The 15,216-nt window shown below is 52.5% G+C and overlaps 1 protein-coding gene across 25 annotated transcripts in view; it reads right to left on the bottom strand.

The window, feature by feature from the left end:
- The window catches only part of TEAD2 (TEA domain transcription factor 2), a 33,115-nt gene that overhangs the window by 17,032 nt on the left and 867 nt on the right, over positions 1-15,216 (bottom strand). For 8 of the 25 annotated variants that reach the window (XM_077981002.1, XM_077981001.1, XM_015124556.3 and 5 more), the window contains exons 2-8: positions 13,245-13,482; positions 12,838-12,902; positions 10,333-10,395; positions 8,472-8,579; positions 8,308-8,366; positions 2,753-2,817; positions 184-326 (exon numbers count right to left, since the gene is read on the bottom strand). In XM_077981002.1, coding sequence (XP_077837128.1) covers positions 184-326; positions 2,753-2,817; positions 8,308-8,366; positions 8,472-8,579; positions 10,333-10,395; positions 12,838-12,902; positions 13,245-13,476 — 735 coding nt within the window. In that variant the 5' untranslated portion in view covers positions 13,477-13,482. Of the gene's footprint in view, positions 1-183; positions 327-2,752; positions 2,818-8,307; positions 8,367-8,462; positions 8,580-9,132; positions 9,145-10,320; positions 10,396-12,837; positions 12,903-13,244; positions 13,483-14,994; positions 15,117-15,216 lie in introns of those variants that run through there. The other 17 variants (XM_077980999.1, XM_015124557.3, XM_015124553.3 and 14 more) reach the window with 7 other exon arrangements.

Raw genomic sequence — 15,216 nt, forward strand, 5'->3', positions numbered from 1 at the left:
GCCCCACATCATATCTAGCAAATCAGAAATTCTGGGGATGGGGCCCAGTAATCTCTGCTTTAAGAAGCCCTCCAGATGATTCTGATACATGCTAAAGTTTGAAAACCATGACTTTATACCTTCCCTCCCTATCACCCTCGATATTTCAAAATCCCTCAGTGACTATACCAAAATTTCACTCACAGAATCAACTGCATCCGGCGGTTCCACAAATGCTGAGAACTCTACCAGCTGCAACCGGGCAGTGCCCAGGGCCCGAGCCTGCCAGGCTGGGGGCGATGGGGCAGGTGGGGGCAGGGGTGAGAGGGCTTGGGGGGGCTCGTACCCTAGAGAGAGAGAGGAAAGAACAATACAAATTGCTAACATATATTGAATATATCAGGTACTGTTGTCTCTTGCCTGCCTCCACTTAGAAACTGAAAAAGCTAAATACTCACTTTCCCAGCCTCCCTTGCAGTTAGAAGTGGCCATATGACACAGTCCTAGCCAATGAGACGTTAGGGGAAATCTGCTGGGGGGCTTCTGGGAAGGAGTTTCTTCCTGAATGAAAAAGACAGAACTTTGGGAGGAGAAAGCTTTTGGCCCTGGCCAAGTCCTGCTTGGGACATTGATATGGTTTGGATATTTGTCCTCTCCAAATCTCATGTTGAAATGTGATCCCCAGCTGGGCGTGGTGACTCATGCCTGTAATCCCAGCACTTTGGGAGGCCAAGGCGGGCGGATCACAAGGTCAGGAGATCGAGACCATCCTGGCTAACACGGTGAAACCCTGTCTCTACTAAAAATACAAAGTATTAGCTGGGCGTGGTGGCACGTGCTTGTAATCCTAGCTACTCAGGAGGCTGAGGCAGGAGAATCACTTGAATCCAGGAGGCAGGGGTTGCAGTGAGCCGAGACTGTGCCACTGCACTCCAGACGGGGGGACAGAGTTGAGACTCCATCTCAAAAAAAAGTGTAATTCCCAAGGTTGGAGGTGGGGCCTAATGGGAAGTGCCTGGGTCATGGGGGTGGATCCCTCATGAATGTCTTGGTGCCTTTCCCATAGTAACAAGTGAGTTCTCACTCTTTGAGTTGATGTGAGCTGGCTGTTAAAAGAAGTCTGGCTTCGCTCGCTTGCTCCCTCTCACCAATTGACATGGTGGCTCCCCTTCCCCTTCTACCATAATCCTAAACTTCCTGAGGCCCTCACCAGAAGCATAGGCTGGCAACATGCTTCCTGTACAGCCTGCAGAATTGTGAACCAAAGAAACCTCTTTTCTTTATAAATCACCCAGTCTCAGGCATTCCTTTCCAGCAATGCAAATGGACCAACACAGACATGATCCCTGGAATTGCAACAGCCATCTTGGGACAATAAGACAGGTGTGAGAGGAACTACGGAGATGCCAGTCCTCATATTGCTAAGCCCACACGGCAACAGCCCACGTCCAGGCTTTTTGTGGTATGGATTCATAACATGAATGCTTTTACTATTTAAGGCACTTTTAATTTGGGTCTTCTGTTACTTGCAGCCAAAAGTATTCCTAATTGATAAATCTATGGAAACTAAGGGACTCCCTCTTTCACTGATGTGAGTTCTCAGGGCCATATCAGCATGGACTTCCAGAAGCCATCTTTGCTGCCAAGTAGCTGAGCCTGCCTGGGAATGAAGCCATCACAGTGGAAAGCAGATCAAAGTAATGCCTGACACCATCACTTGAGCCTCTGGATCCAGCCATGCCTGAAGCCATAATTCTGAACTATCAGTTACTGGAACCAATAAATCAATAAATTTTTCTTATTATATTTTATGTTTTTATTTTTTTATTTTTTGAGACAGAGTCTTGCTCTGTTGCCCAGTCTGGAGTGCAATGGTGCCATCTCAGCTCACTGCAACCTCCACCTCCCAGGTTCAAGTGATTCTCCTGCCTCAGCCTACTGAGTAGCTGGGATTACCGGCGCATGCCACCACGCCTGGCTAATTTTTGTATTTTTTAGTAGAGGTGGGGGTTTCACCATGTTGGCCAGGCTGGTCTCGAACTCCTGACCTCAGGTGATCCACCTGCCTTGGCCTCCCAAAGTGCTGGGATTACAGGCATGAGCCACTGCACTGGCCTCTTTTTTAAAATGTTGCTTCAGCTGGCTTGATTTGGATTTCTGTCACTTGCAGCTGAAGGAATCTTGACTAACACACCTCCCCAATGTCTCATAAGCTAGTAAGTGGCAGAACACAAACCCAGTGTGTGTGGCTACAAAGACCAAAATCTCCTAACCATCACCAGTTCCACCACTCAGCTCTCCAGCCCCTCCCTGCTCCCCCGCCTCCAACACACACACCCTGCCTCAAAGCTGGGCTTCAGTAAGAATGTATCCTCCAATTGGTCTGGCGCAGTGGCTCATGCCTGTAATCCCAGCACTTTAGAAGGCTGAGGCGGGTGGATCACGACATCAAAAGATTGAGACCATCCTGGCCAACACAGTGAAACCTGATCTCTACTAAAACTACAAAAATTAGCCAGGCGTGGTGGTGGGCGCCTGTAATTCCAGCCACTCAGGAGGCTGAGGTAGGAGAATCACTTGAACCCACGAGGCGGAGGTTGCAGTGAGCTGAGATCGCGCCATTGCACTCAGCCTGGCGACAGAGCGAGACTTCATCTCAAAAAAAAAAAAACACACCACAATGTATCCCTCAATTGATGGAAGGTTGAAGAAAAGGCAGCAGGGGTCGAAGAGAGAGAAGGGAGATGAGGGAGGGTGGAGCGCAGGCTCTTACCTGGGAGGTCAGTAGATGGGGGAGTCAGTGACAAGGAGAACGGTGTCTGTGAGAATGGCTTCACACTGAGGGAAAAAGGAAGCCAGGGGTTAGCCAGGTAGAAAGATGCTAATGTCACCAGCAAATGTTTACTGAGAGGCCACAACAAGCCAGACCCTGTGCATTTTGTGCACAATCTCATTGAAGCCTCACAGTGCGTGAGGTAGGTAGAATGACTGCTCTATTCACTACACAAATGAGGAAACAGGTATCGAGGGGTCAATAGACCTGCCCAAAGTCACACAGCTGAGATGCAGCAGAGCTGGGACTTGAACCCAGGTCAGTCTCAGCCCGGTATCTCAGGCTCTTGATGATGACATTTTGGTATCTCTCACAAAATGTCAGAAAGAGAAGAGAAACCGGCCGGGCATGGTGGCTCACACCTGTAATCCCAGCACTTCAGGAGGTTGAGGCGGGCAGATCACTTGAGGTCAGGAGTTCGAGACCAGCCTGGCCAACACGATGAAACCCCATCTCTACTAAAAACACAAAAATTAGCCGGGTGTGGTGGCCAACACCTGTAATCCCAGCTACTTAGGGGGCTGGGCCAGGAGAATTGCTTGAACCCGGGAGGCAGGGGTTGCGGTGAGCCAAGATAGCGCCATTATACTCCTGGATGACAGAGCAGGACTCCATGTCAAGAAAAATAAAGAAAGAGGAGAGAAGAGAAACCAAGCCTTGGAAGGTGGGGAGAAGACACAGAAGACGAGGAATTTGGAGGAAGAAGAGGCTGAGGGGTTGGGAGGGTGGGAAGAAAATCACCAACAGTCAGGAGATGGGACATGAGGCCAAAGTCGGGGTGGGGAGGCAGCACTGGCCAATAGAACTTTCCAGTGATGGAAATGTTCTATTCGATGGAAATCTGCACCATCCAATACGGTTCCCAGTGCCCACATGTGGCTACTGACCACACACCTCGTGGCCACTGAGCACTAGTGTGGCTCATGTACCTGAGAAACAGAATCTTTAATTTTATTTAATTTTAATTTAAATAGCTGCATGGGCTAGTGGCTATAGTATCAGTCACAGCCCTAGTAGCCCAAGAGATAGTGGTGAAGGGACTTAGATGTCAGAGGTCAGACCAGGCGCACTGTATTCCCAGCACTTTGGGAGGCCAAGGCAGGAGGATCGCTTGAGCCCAGGAGTTTGAGACCAGCCTGGGCAACACAGCAAGACCCCCTCTCTGATTTTTTTTTTTTTTTAAGATGGAGTTTCGCTGTTGTTGCCCAGGCTGGAGTGCAATGGCGTGATCTCGGCTCACCACAACCTCCACCTCCTGGGTTCAAGCTATTCTCCTGCCTCAGCCTCCCGAGTAGCTGGGATTACAGGCATGCACCACCACGCCTGGCTAATTTTGTATTTTTAGTAGAGACAGGGTTTCTCCATGTTGGTCAGGCTGGTCTTGAACTCCCGACCTCAGATGATCCACCCATCTCGGCCTCCCAAAGTGCTGGCATTATAGGCGTGAGCCACTGTGCCCGGCCTCCCATCTCTATTTTATAAAGAAAAAGAAGGAAGGAGAGGGAGAAGGAGAGATAAATGGGGAGGGGGAGGGAGGAGGAGGAGGGGGAGAAAGAGGAGAAGAAAGAAAAGAGGAGGAAGAAAGGAGGAGGAGGAGGGAAAGAAAGGAAGAAAGAGAGAGGGAGGGAGGGAAAGAAAGAGAGAAGGAAAAGGAAGAAGAGAAGAAGGAGGAGGAGGAAGGAGAAGAAAGGGAAGATGGAAGAAAGAGAAGAAAAGTCAGAGGTCATGGGAGGCTAAGGTGGGCAGATCACCTGAGGTCAGGAGTTTGAGACCAGCCTGGTCAACATGGCGAAACCCTGTCTCTACTAAAAACACAAAAATTAGCCAGGTGTGGTGGTAGTAATCCCAGCTACTCAGGAGGCTGAGGCAGGAGAATCACTTGATTCTACTCTAGGAGGCGGAGGTTAGTGAGCCGATATCTCACTACTGCACTCTCCAGCCTGGGTCACAGAGTGAGACTCTGCCTCAAAAAATAAGTCAGAGGTCAGGGAGATAGGATATGGGGGTCAAAGGTCAGAAAAGATGTCAACGGTCAAAAGACCAAGATCAGATGACAAACTCCAGGGACCTCCAGACCCTGACTCCCATGGGTTCTGCCCTAGACCTTGTCATCCCAATTCTAAAATCTAAACTTCAATACTCTGCCCATTGACATAATCTCTAATCATCAAAGCCACCTCTTCAGATAGGCCTTTTCTGTCCCTTGTCTAAAATAGACCTAATACAGTCTGCTCTATTTTTCTTTTTTTTTGAGACTGAGTCTCACTCTGTCGCCCAGGCTGGAGTGCAATGGCCGGATCTCAGCTCACTGCACGCTCCACCTCCTGGGTTTACGCCATTCTCCTGCCTCAGCCTCCCGAGTAGCTGGGACTACAAGCGCCTGCCACCTCGCCCCGGCTAGTTTTTTTTGTATTTTTTAGTAGAGACGGGGTTTCACCGTGTTAGCCAGGATGGTCTCAATCTCCTGACCTCGTGATCCACCCATCTCGGCCTCCCAAAGTGCTGGGATTACAGGCTTGAGCGACCACTGCGCCCGGCCTCTGCTCAATTTTTCATATTTATTCCTTTTCTTTTCTTTCCTTTTTTTTTTTTTTGAGACAGAGTTTTGTTCTTGTTGCCCAGGCTGGAGTGCAATGATGTGATCTCGGTTCACCACAACCTCCGCCTCCTGCATTCAGGCGATTCTCCTGCCTCAGCCTCCCAAGTAGCTGAGATTACAGGCTGTGCCACCACACCCAGCTAATTTTGTATTTTTTTAGTGGAGACGGGGTTTCACTATGTTGGTCAGGCTGGTCTCGAACTCCTGACCTCAAGTGATCCACCCGCCTCAGCCTCCCAAAGTGCTGGATTACAGGCATGAGCCACCGCGCCCGGCCTCCTTTTCTTACTAATCCTCTGTTTATACGTTTATTGTCAGTCTCTTCCCAGCACTAAATGAAGCTCCGTGAAGGCAGGGATTTCACCTGTCTTACTGCTGTGCCCCCAAACCAAGCACAGTATCAGGCACTTAGTAGGCACTCAACAAATACTGGACTGGCCTCCTCTAGATTCCTGGAACCCAGCAAGATCTCCTACCTCGGGACCTTGTCATGTGCTATTGCCTCTGCCTAATATATTCCTACTCCCATTCTTTTTTTTTTTTTTTTTTTTTCCTTTGAGATAGTCTCACTCTGTTGCCCAGGCTGGAGTGCAGTGGCACGATCTCAGCTCACTGCAACCTCTGCCTCCCAGGTTCAAGCGATTCTCCTGCCTCAGCCTCCAGAGTAGCTGGGACTACAGGAGTGCATCACCATGCCCGGCTATTTTTTGCATTTTCAGTAGAGATGGGGTTTTACCATGTTGGCCAAGCTGGTCTCGAACTCCTGACCTCAAGTGATCCGCCCTCCTTGGCCTCCCAAAGTGCTGGGATTACAGACGTGGGCCACCATGCTGGGCCTCCCACTCCCATTCTTCACCTGACTAAGTCCTACCCAGGCTTCAATGTTATCTTCTCAGAGAAACCCCTAGAACTTTCTCCTCCACCCCAGAACCTGCTGTGGTTCTTCACAGCACCTTACACATTCTTCAATTTTCTGTTTATGCAGGTGATTATTTAACACTCATTTCCCCCATTTGACTAACAGCTCCATAAAAGTGGAAACCCCAGCGTCAGTGCAGTGCCTGCCCAACTCCCCACCCTCCAGCTCAGCACCCTCCCCTGCAAAACCCTCGGCCCCCAGGTACTTTATCTGATGCTTCCCATGTCCCCATTCAGCAGTGGTTCCCTAGTGACCTTCCTTCTCTTCCAGTCTAGATCCCACAGCCTGTCATTGCACTCTTTATTTATTTATTTACTTATTTTTTGAGATGGAGTCTTGCTCTGTTGCCCAGGCTGGAGTGCAGTGGCACAATCTCGGCTCACTGCAACCTCCGCCTCCCGGGTTCAAGCGATTCTCCTGCCTCACCCTCTTGAGTAGCTGGGACTACAGGTGCCTGCCACCACACCCAGCTAATTTTTTTGTGTGGTTTTTTTTTTTTGGTGTTTTCAGTAGAGATGGGGTTTCACCATGTTGGCCAGAATGGTCTCGATCTCCTGACCTCGTGATCCACCCGCCTCAGCCTCCCAAAGTGCTGGGATTACAGGCGTGAGCCACCGCGCCCGGCCCTCACTGCACTCTTTCTCTGGCAATACTGTCAACACTCCTGCCTCACCATCCTGCAGCCACACTAGCCAATCAATGCCTAGCCTGGATCCATCAGTTCTTCTCTGGGCTGAAAAATGCACCCCCAGCCCGCCACGGTGGCTCACGCCTGTAATCCCAGCACTTTGGGAGGTCCAGGGAGTGGGATCACTTGAGCCCAGGAGTTCGAGACCAGCCTGGGCAACACAGCAAGACCACCATCTCTACAAAAAATCAAAAAATTAGCCAGGCGTGGTGGCACACGCATGTAGTCTCAGCAAGTCAGGAGGCTGAGGCAGGAGGATTGCTTGAACCTAGCAGGCTGAGGCTGCAGTGAGTCATGATTGTGCCACCACACCCCAGCCTGGGCAACAGAGGAATATCCTGTATAAAAAAGAAAAAAAAAAAAAAAGCACTTCTCATCATTTTCTGGGGCCCATTTCTATTCCTTTTTTTTTTTTTTTGAGACGGAGTCTCGCTCTGTCGCCCAGGCTGGAGTGCAGTGGCCGGATCTCAGCTCACTGCAAGCTCCGCCTCCCAGGTTCACGCCATTCTCCTGCCTCAGCCTCCAGAGTAGCTGGGACTACAGGCATCCGCCACCTTGCCCGGCTAGTTTTTTGTATTTTTTTTAGTAGAGACAGGGTTTCACTGTGTTAGCCAGGATGGTCTCGATCTCCTGACCTCGTGATCCACCCGTCTCGGCCTCCCAAAGTGCTGGGATTACAGGCTTGAGCCACTGCGCCCGGCCCCATTTCTATTCTTATAGGCTAGAAACATATCCTGTCACCTCAAGGCTCTCTCAGAACTGAAAAGGACACTCCCACTTACCTCTGGGAAACATTTTCTTCCTTCTGAATCTAAGAGAAGATTAATTATAACCTCTGTTCTACCCTCAGGTCCAAGAACCACCTAATAGAGGCTGGGCATGGTGGCTCACGCCTGTAATCCCAGCACTTTAGGAGGCTGAGGCGGGTGGATCACGAGGTCAGGAGTTCAAGACCAGCCTGGCCAACATGGTGAAACCCCATCTCTACTAAAAATACAAAAATTAGCCGTGCATGGAGGCAGGCACCTGTAGTCCCAGCTACTCAGGAGGCTGAGGCAGAAGAACTGCTTGAACCCAGGAGGCGGAGGTTGCAGTGAGCTGAGATCATACCACTGTACTCCAGCCTGGGCGACAGAGCAAGACTCCGTGTCAATAAATAAATAAATAAATAAATAAATAAATAAATAAATAAAAGAGGGGAGATGGGAGCTAGAAGGTGGAGTGAGAAAGGTCTCTGTGGGGGTGTGAGGGTGGGGGGCAGGTGCTGAGCCAGGACACATAGTACTCACTCTGGAACATTCCAGGGGGGCCCAGATCCCCCAGACCAAAACTGGAAAAGCTCAGAGGCCTGGATAGGACACAAAGAAAAATGGCTGGTCAGTCCCCTGTGGACAGTTGCAGCCCCATCCATCCCCCTTTGCCCCCAAGTCCCACAATCCCCAACCTGGACCACCTGAGGACCGGTGGGACCCAGTTTGGCCTGCAGGGAAGGCGCGGAGATGAGCTGGGCAGAGGACATGGTAGCCATTGTCTGGAAAGCCTTGTCTTTGGAAACCTGGTCCTAGAGGAAGAGGCGGAAGTTCATGTGAGAGCAGCATCCCAGTCAACATGGCAAGAGGGGGGTGGTGCCAGGGTGGGGCAAAGATGGGGAGGTACAGAGGTGGGGAGTCAAGGCAAAGGGTTGGTGGCCGGGCGTGGTGGCACACGCCTGTAATCCCAGCACTCTGGTAGCCTGAGGCGGACAGATCACTTGAGGTCAGGAGTTCAATATCAGGCTGGCCAACATGGTGAAACCCTGTCTCTACTAAAAATACAAAAATTAGCCAGGTGTGGTGGCGCACACCCATAATCCCAGCTTCTAGGGAAGCTGGGGCACAAGAATCACTGGAACCCAGGAGGCAGAGGTTGCAGTGAGTGGAGATCACACCCCTGCATTCCAGCTTGGGCGACAGAGCAAGACCCTGTCTCCAAGAAAAAGAAAAAATGGAAAACAAAATGGCAAAGGGTTGGGTTGGGGGAGGGTTGAACCTCTCACCACAGCCCTCTGCCCCTCCTCAGGGACGGGGCACTAGTCTGGAGTGAGCGTGGGTGGGAGGATGGGCAAGGGGACTTACCACATTCAGGGCCTGCCCGTGGGGGTGGGGGAGGGTGCCAAAGGAGGAAAGAAAACATGACTTAGGAAGTACGGCCCGGACTCCCCCATCTCCCTGCCCTACCCGCCCGCACAGCCCTGCCACCCTGAGCTGAGCAGTGCCAAGGGATGGATGCAGAACAGGAAGTGGAAGTGGCCAGCCCTGGAGGGGAAAAGGGGCTCCCTGCCCAGAAAGACAGTGATGGGGGTTTCTAGAACAAGGAAAGCCAGAAGGTTCCCAGATGTCCAGGAGACAGGAAATGAGAATTTCAGAGCCAGCGGGAAGATGAGGTGAATGTTTCCTAATCCAGACAGAACAAACAGGGAACAGAGAAGGTCGAGAACAGACCAGAAGGGAAGGGTTTCAGACCTAGAGAGAAAGAAAAGGAAAGTTGCTGGATACAAAAAAAAAAAAAAAAAACAAAAACAGGAAGCGACTGTCCCCAAGTCCAGAAAAAGAGACAGAAAAACCCCGCACACCCAGAAGGAGGAAGAAAATGAGGGTCTCTGGCCAAGAGGAACCAGGAAATCCAAAGGATGAGGAAAAGGAAATGAATGAGGAATCTCCACCAGGGAATGAAGATTTCTGGGCACAAAGAGTAGGCAGATCACACGAAGGCCAGGAAATAGGAAAACCAACCAGCGGAGATGAAGAGGAGGCTTTCACAGCACAAGACTGGGGAAGAAATGAGACCACCAGGAAGAGGGAAAGGAGGGACGGGAGCAGAGGGAAGCAAGGGGGACAGGAACAGTGGTGAAGGGAGGGGACCGATGGCTCATCCTTCCCACTGCCCTGAGCAAAAACCTTCAGCCCTCTCCATGCTATCGCTCCCTGCCCAGGGTCTCAGCAACCACACCACCATCCCTAGGCATCTCCCTTTATGGGCCACTGACTCCCCACCTGGATGACTGCACCCCCCGCCCTGTCCACAGAGGTCCCTCACCTGAGGTCTCTGTCCCCCTCTGTCTCTGGGTTTCTGTCCCTCTTTCTCTGGGTCTCGGTCCCCTCCCCCAACTCTCTGTCCCCCTCTCCCTGGGTCTCTGTCCCTTTCTCTCTGGCTCTCGGTCCTCCCCCCTCTAAGTCTCTGTCTCCCACCCCCAGTCTCTGTCCCTCTCTTTCTGGGTCTTGGTCCCCCACCCCCAGTCTCTGTCCCCCTCTCAGGATGTCTGCTTTGGTCCCTACCTTCAACTTGGACTGGATTTCCCTCGATTTCCTTCGGGCCAAAACTTGGATGTGACTAGAAACCTGGAAGGATCAATGGAGAAGCAGATTCAGGCCACAGCCACCGCCCCTGTGTTCACTACCCCTTCTCTCCCTCCAGGTGCCTCACTGAGCTGCTGGAACATGAAAGGTGACAAACACACTGAAGATTGAGAGCCGTCTCAGGAGCACCCAAACACAAATGTCCATAAAGAAGCTCTCAAACACCACGGATCCTCCCGGGACCCATCCCATCCAGGCCTCCTTCCCCCTCCATCATGCTGTCTGTGGCTCCCCTGGGTCTAACACAACAGCTAGAAAAACTATCCCCAAATAGGCACAGCGAGAGCACATGAACAGATGTGCTGATACAGTTCAGACATCTGTCCCTTCCAAATCTCATGTTGAAATGCCATCTCCAGTGTTGGAGGTGAGGCCTGGTGGGAGGTATTGGATCATGGAGGCGAACGCCTCATGAATAGCTTTGCACTATCTCCTTGATAATGAGTGACTTCTCACTCAGTTCATGCAAGATCTGGTTGTTTAGGCCAGGCGCAGTGGCTCACACCTGTAATCACAACATTTTGGGAGGCCTAGATGGGCGGATTACTGGACGTCTGGAGTTCAAGACCAGCCTGGCCAACACGGTGAAACCCTGTCTCTGCTAAAAATACAAAAATTAGGGCCAGGCACAGTGGCTCACGCCTGTAATCCCAGCACTTTGAGAGGCCAAGGCAGGCGGATCACCTGAGGTCAGGAGTTCAAGATCGGCCTGCCCAACATGGCAATACCCTACCTCTACTAACTAAACATACAAAAAATTAGCCAGGCGTGGTGAGGTGTGCCTGTAATCCCAGGTACTTGGGAGGCTAAAGCAAGAGAATCGCTTGAACCCGGGAGGTGGAGCTTGCAGTGAGCCAAGATCTCGCCACTGCACTCCAGCCTGGGCGACAAGAGCAAAACTCTCTCTCAAACAAAAACAAAAAAAAATAAAAATTTGCCAGATGTGGAGGCGCGTGCTTGTAATCCCAGACACTTGGGAGGCTGAGGCAGGAGAATCACTTGAACCCAGAAGGCGGAGGCTACAGTGAGCTGAGATCATGGAACTGTACTCCAGCTTGGGAGACAGTGAGACTTTTGTCTCAAAAACAACAAAACTGGCCAGGCGCAGTGGCCCACAACTGTAATCCCGGCACTTTGAGAGGCCAAGGCAGGTGGATCACCTGAGGTCAGGAGTTCGAAACCAGTCTGACCAACATGGTGAAACCCCATCTCTACTAAAAATACAAAAATTAGCTGGGCATGGGGGCGCGGGCCTGTAATCCCAGCTATTCAGGAGGCTGAGGCAGGAGATTCGCTTGATCTCGGGAAGGGGAGGTTGCAGTGAGCCGAGATCGTGCCACTGCACTCTAGCCTGGGCGACAGAGCGAGACCCCATCTCCAAAGAAAAAAAACAACAAAAAGATCTGGGTGTTTAAAAAGAGTCTGGGACCTTTGTCTTTCTTCTCTTGCTCCCACTCTCCATGTGCCAGGCCTGCTCCCACTACCCTTTCCTCCATGATTGGAGGCTTCCTGAGGCCTCACCAGGAGCAGATGCCAGCTCCATGCTTCCTGGACAGCCTGCATAACTGTGAGCCAAAATAAAGCCTTTTCTTTCTTTCTTTCTTTCTTTCTTTCTTTTTTTTTTTTTTTTTTTTTTTGAGGCGGAGTCTCGCTCTGTCGCCAGGCTGGAGTGCAGTGGCATGATCTCGGCTCACTGCAACCTCCACCTCTCGGGTTCAAGCGATTCTCCTGCCTCAGCCTCCCGAGTAGCTGGGATTACAGGCACACATTGCCACTCCCAGCTAATTTTTGTATTTTTAGTAGAGATGGGTTTCACCATGTTGGTCAGGATGGTCTCGATCTCCTGACCTCCTGATCCACTCACCTAAAGTGCTGGGATTACAGGCATGAGCCACTGGCCCAGCCTAAAGCTCTTTTCTTCATCAATTATCCAGTCTTGCCAGGTGCAGTAGCTCACGCCTGTAATCCCAGCAATCCCAGCACTTTGGGAGGCCGAGGTAAGTGGATCACCTGAGGTCAGAAGTTCGAGACCAGCCTGGACAACATGGTGAACCTCCATCTCTACTAAAAATACAAAATTACCCAGGCATGGTAGTGCATGCCTGTAATCCCTGCTACTCAGGAGTCTGAGACAGGAGAATTGCTTGAACCCAGGAGGCAGAGGTTGCAGTGAGCCAAGATCGGGCCACTGCACTCCAGCCTGGGCAACAGAGCTAGACTCCATTTCAAAAAATAAACAAATAAATAGATAACCCAGCCTTGGGTAATTCTTTACAGCAACACAAACGGACTAACACACACGCCGAGAAGACAGACAAACACACAGGAAGCAGCTTCTTCCTTGAACCTGAACCTGCCCATATGAGGATGACCCTGAGAAGACCAGCCCATCCCGGACAGAAGCCCACAAGTCCGTTCCGAGACCTGTTTTCGAGTTCGGGTCTTCCCTGTTCTCAGCTTGATGTAGCGGGCGATCAGTTCATTCCGACCTGAAGATTCAAAGACGGAATAGAGTTAGTTAGACTTTCAGCAGAACTTCCCCACGGCAGGGACACCAGGAAAGAAGAAAGCAGCAAGAGTCCCCAAAGGTCTGCGGCAACTGGGCTGCCGGTCCCCTCAGCTACATGGAAGCCAGACTGCTTGGGTTCAAATCTCAGCTCATCCGAACCAGCTCTGTGCAACTATAAGCAAATCACTTAACCCAGCTGTGCCTCAGTTTCCTCATCTGTGCAAATGGTGATGCTAGCTCCTACGTCTGAGTGCTCCAGAAACCTTGGTTACTGTCATTATTCATCAGTGGGGGCCAGGGCAAAAGACAGAAGTAGACTCACCATACATCTTGCCTTCATCGGACAAAATAATTTTCCGGCGGCCGCAGGGTGGATAGATGGCCAGGGCCTCCTGGAAGCTCTGCTCAATGTCTGGGCTCCACACCCCCTCTGCATCCGGGCCCCCGTCACCCCCAGCCCCCTCACTGCCGCCGGTACCCTCCTCACTGCCTTCCTCACTGCCCGTCCAGCCGCTGCCATCGTCCAGGGCGGCCCCAGCCCGGGGTTCCCCCATCTGGGCCTGGAGGAACACAGAACTCAGCAAGCTTCCCCCAAACCCCACCCTCAAGGGACCTGAAGCTGAGAGGGCTGGGACTCTGGACCACTGGGTCTGAGGGAGGAGGGGCCGGGGATCTGGACTCCTGGCTCTGAGGGAGGAGGAGCTGGGGGGGACTCCTGGGTCTGAGGGAGGAGGATCTGGGGCCTGGACTCCTGGGTCTGAGGGAGGAGGGACTGGGGCCTGGCCTCCTGGGACTGAGGGAGGAGGGGCCGGGGGCCTGGACTCCTGGGTCTGAGGGAGGAGGGGCTGGGGCCTGGACTCCTGAGTCTGAGGGAGGAGAAGGAGCTGGGTTTCTGGGAAAGCTGAGGATGGGAGTGTTCTCAGAGTTTCCAGAGGAACTCAATTATGATGAAGTCACAATGATTACCCCAGAGTGATTAGCCCAGAGTAATGCCGAGGGCCATGAGGGCTAAAGGTTCGGGTATGAATTATGGGTTTTAAAGAAGACAGGAGGTTGGCCGGGCGCGGTGGCTCACGCCTGTAATCCCAGCACTTTGGAAGGCCGAGGCGGGCGGATCACAAGGTCAGGAGATCGAGACCATGGTGAAACCCCGTCTCTACTAAAAATAGAAAAAATTAGCCGGCCGCGGTGGCGGGCGCCTGTAGTCCCAGCTACTCGGGAGGCTGAGGCAGGAGAATGGCGTGAACCCGGGAGGCGGAGCTTGCAGTGAGCCGAGATTGCGCCACTGCACTCCAGCTTGGGCGACAGAGCAAGACTCCGTCTCAAAAAAAAAAAAAAAAAAAAAAGAAGACAGGAGGCAAAAGCTAGTGGTGGGGAAGGAAGGTGTGGGTGAAACTTTCCCAGTCCCACCCCAAGAACAGGTGCTAGGATGTGAGCAGCAGCTGCCAGAAAAGAAGAGGGGCCAAATAAGACTGAGGGGAGGTCTAGAGAGACGGGAACAGAGGCTCAGAGAGAGAAGGGGACAGAGACCCAGAGAGAGAGGGGGACAGAGACCCAGTGGGGGGAGACAGAGACCCAGAGACAGAGGGGGACAGAGATCAGCGAGGGGGGGGACAGAGACCAGAGAGAGAGGGGGACAGAGACCCAGTGAGGTGGGGGACAGAGACCAGCGGGGGGGGACAGAGACTGAGAGAGAGAGGGGGACAGAGACTAGAGAGAGAGGGGGACAGAGACCCAGTGGGGGGAGACAGAGACCAGAGGGAGGGGGGACAGAGACGGGGGGGGGGACAGAGACCCAGTGGGGGGAGACAGAGACCAGAGGGAGGGGGGACAGAGATGGGGGGGACAGAGACCCAGAGAGAGGGACAGAGACCCAGGGAGAGGGAGAGACAGAGACCAGAAAGAAGGGGACAGAGACCAGGGAGGGGGGGACAAGGACCAGAGAGAGGGGGCCAGGGACACAGAGAGAGGGAGACAGAGACCCAGAGAGAGAGGGACAGAGACCCAGAGAGAGAGGGGGCCAGAGCCCCAGAGAGAGGGCAACAGAGACCCAGAAAGAGGGAGACGGAGACCTAGAGAAGGTAGGGACAGAGACTCAGGGCAGCAGCTGAGGCCGAGACCAGGAGAGAGACACAGAACCACAGGCTAGGGGACTGGGGCGCCCTGCCATCAGGAGAGCCAGAACAAAGGGCCCAGGCGTCCCCTCCCCCAGCTTCCCACAACCCCCATCAGGGGAGGGGCTTGCCGGCCAGGGCGACTCCCCTCCGGCACCGGGCCCCGCCCCTCCCCTCCCC

The sequence above is a fragment of the Macaca mulatta genome, chromosome 19, assembly GCF_049350105.2.
Source record: "Macaca mulatta isolate MMU2019108-1 chromosome 19, T2T-MMU8v2.0, whole genome shotgun sequence".
In the NCBI taxonomy this organism is placed as follows: domain Eukaryota; kingdom Metazoa; phylum Chordata; class Mammalia; order Primates; family Cercopithecidae; genus Macaca; species Macaca mulatta.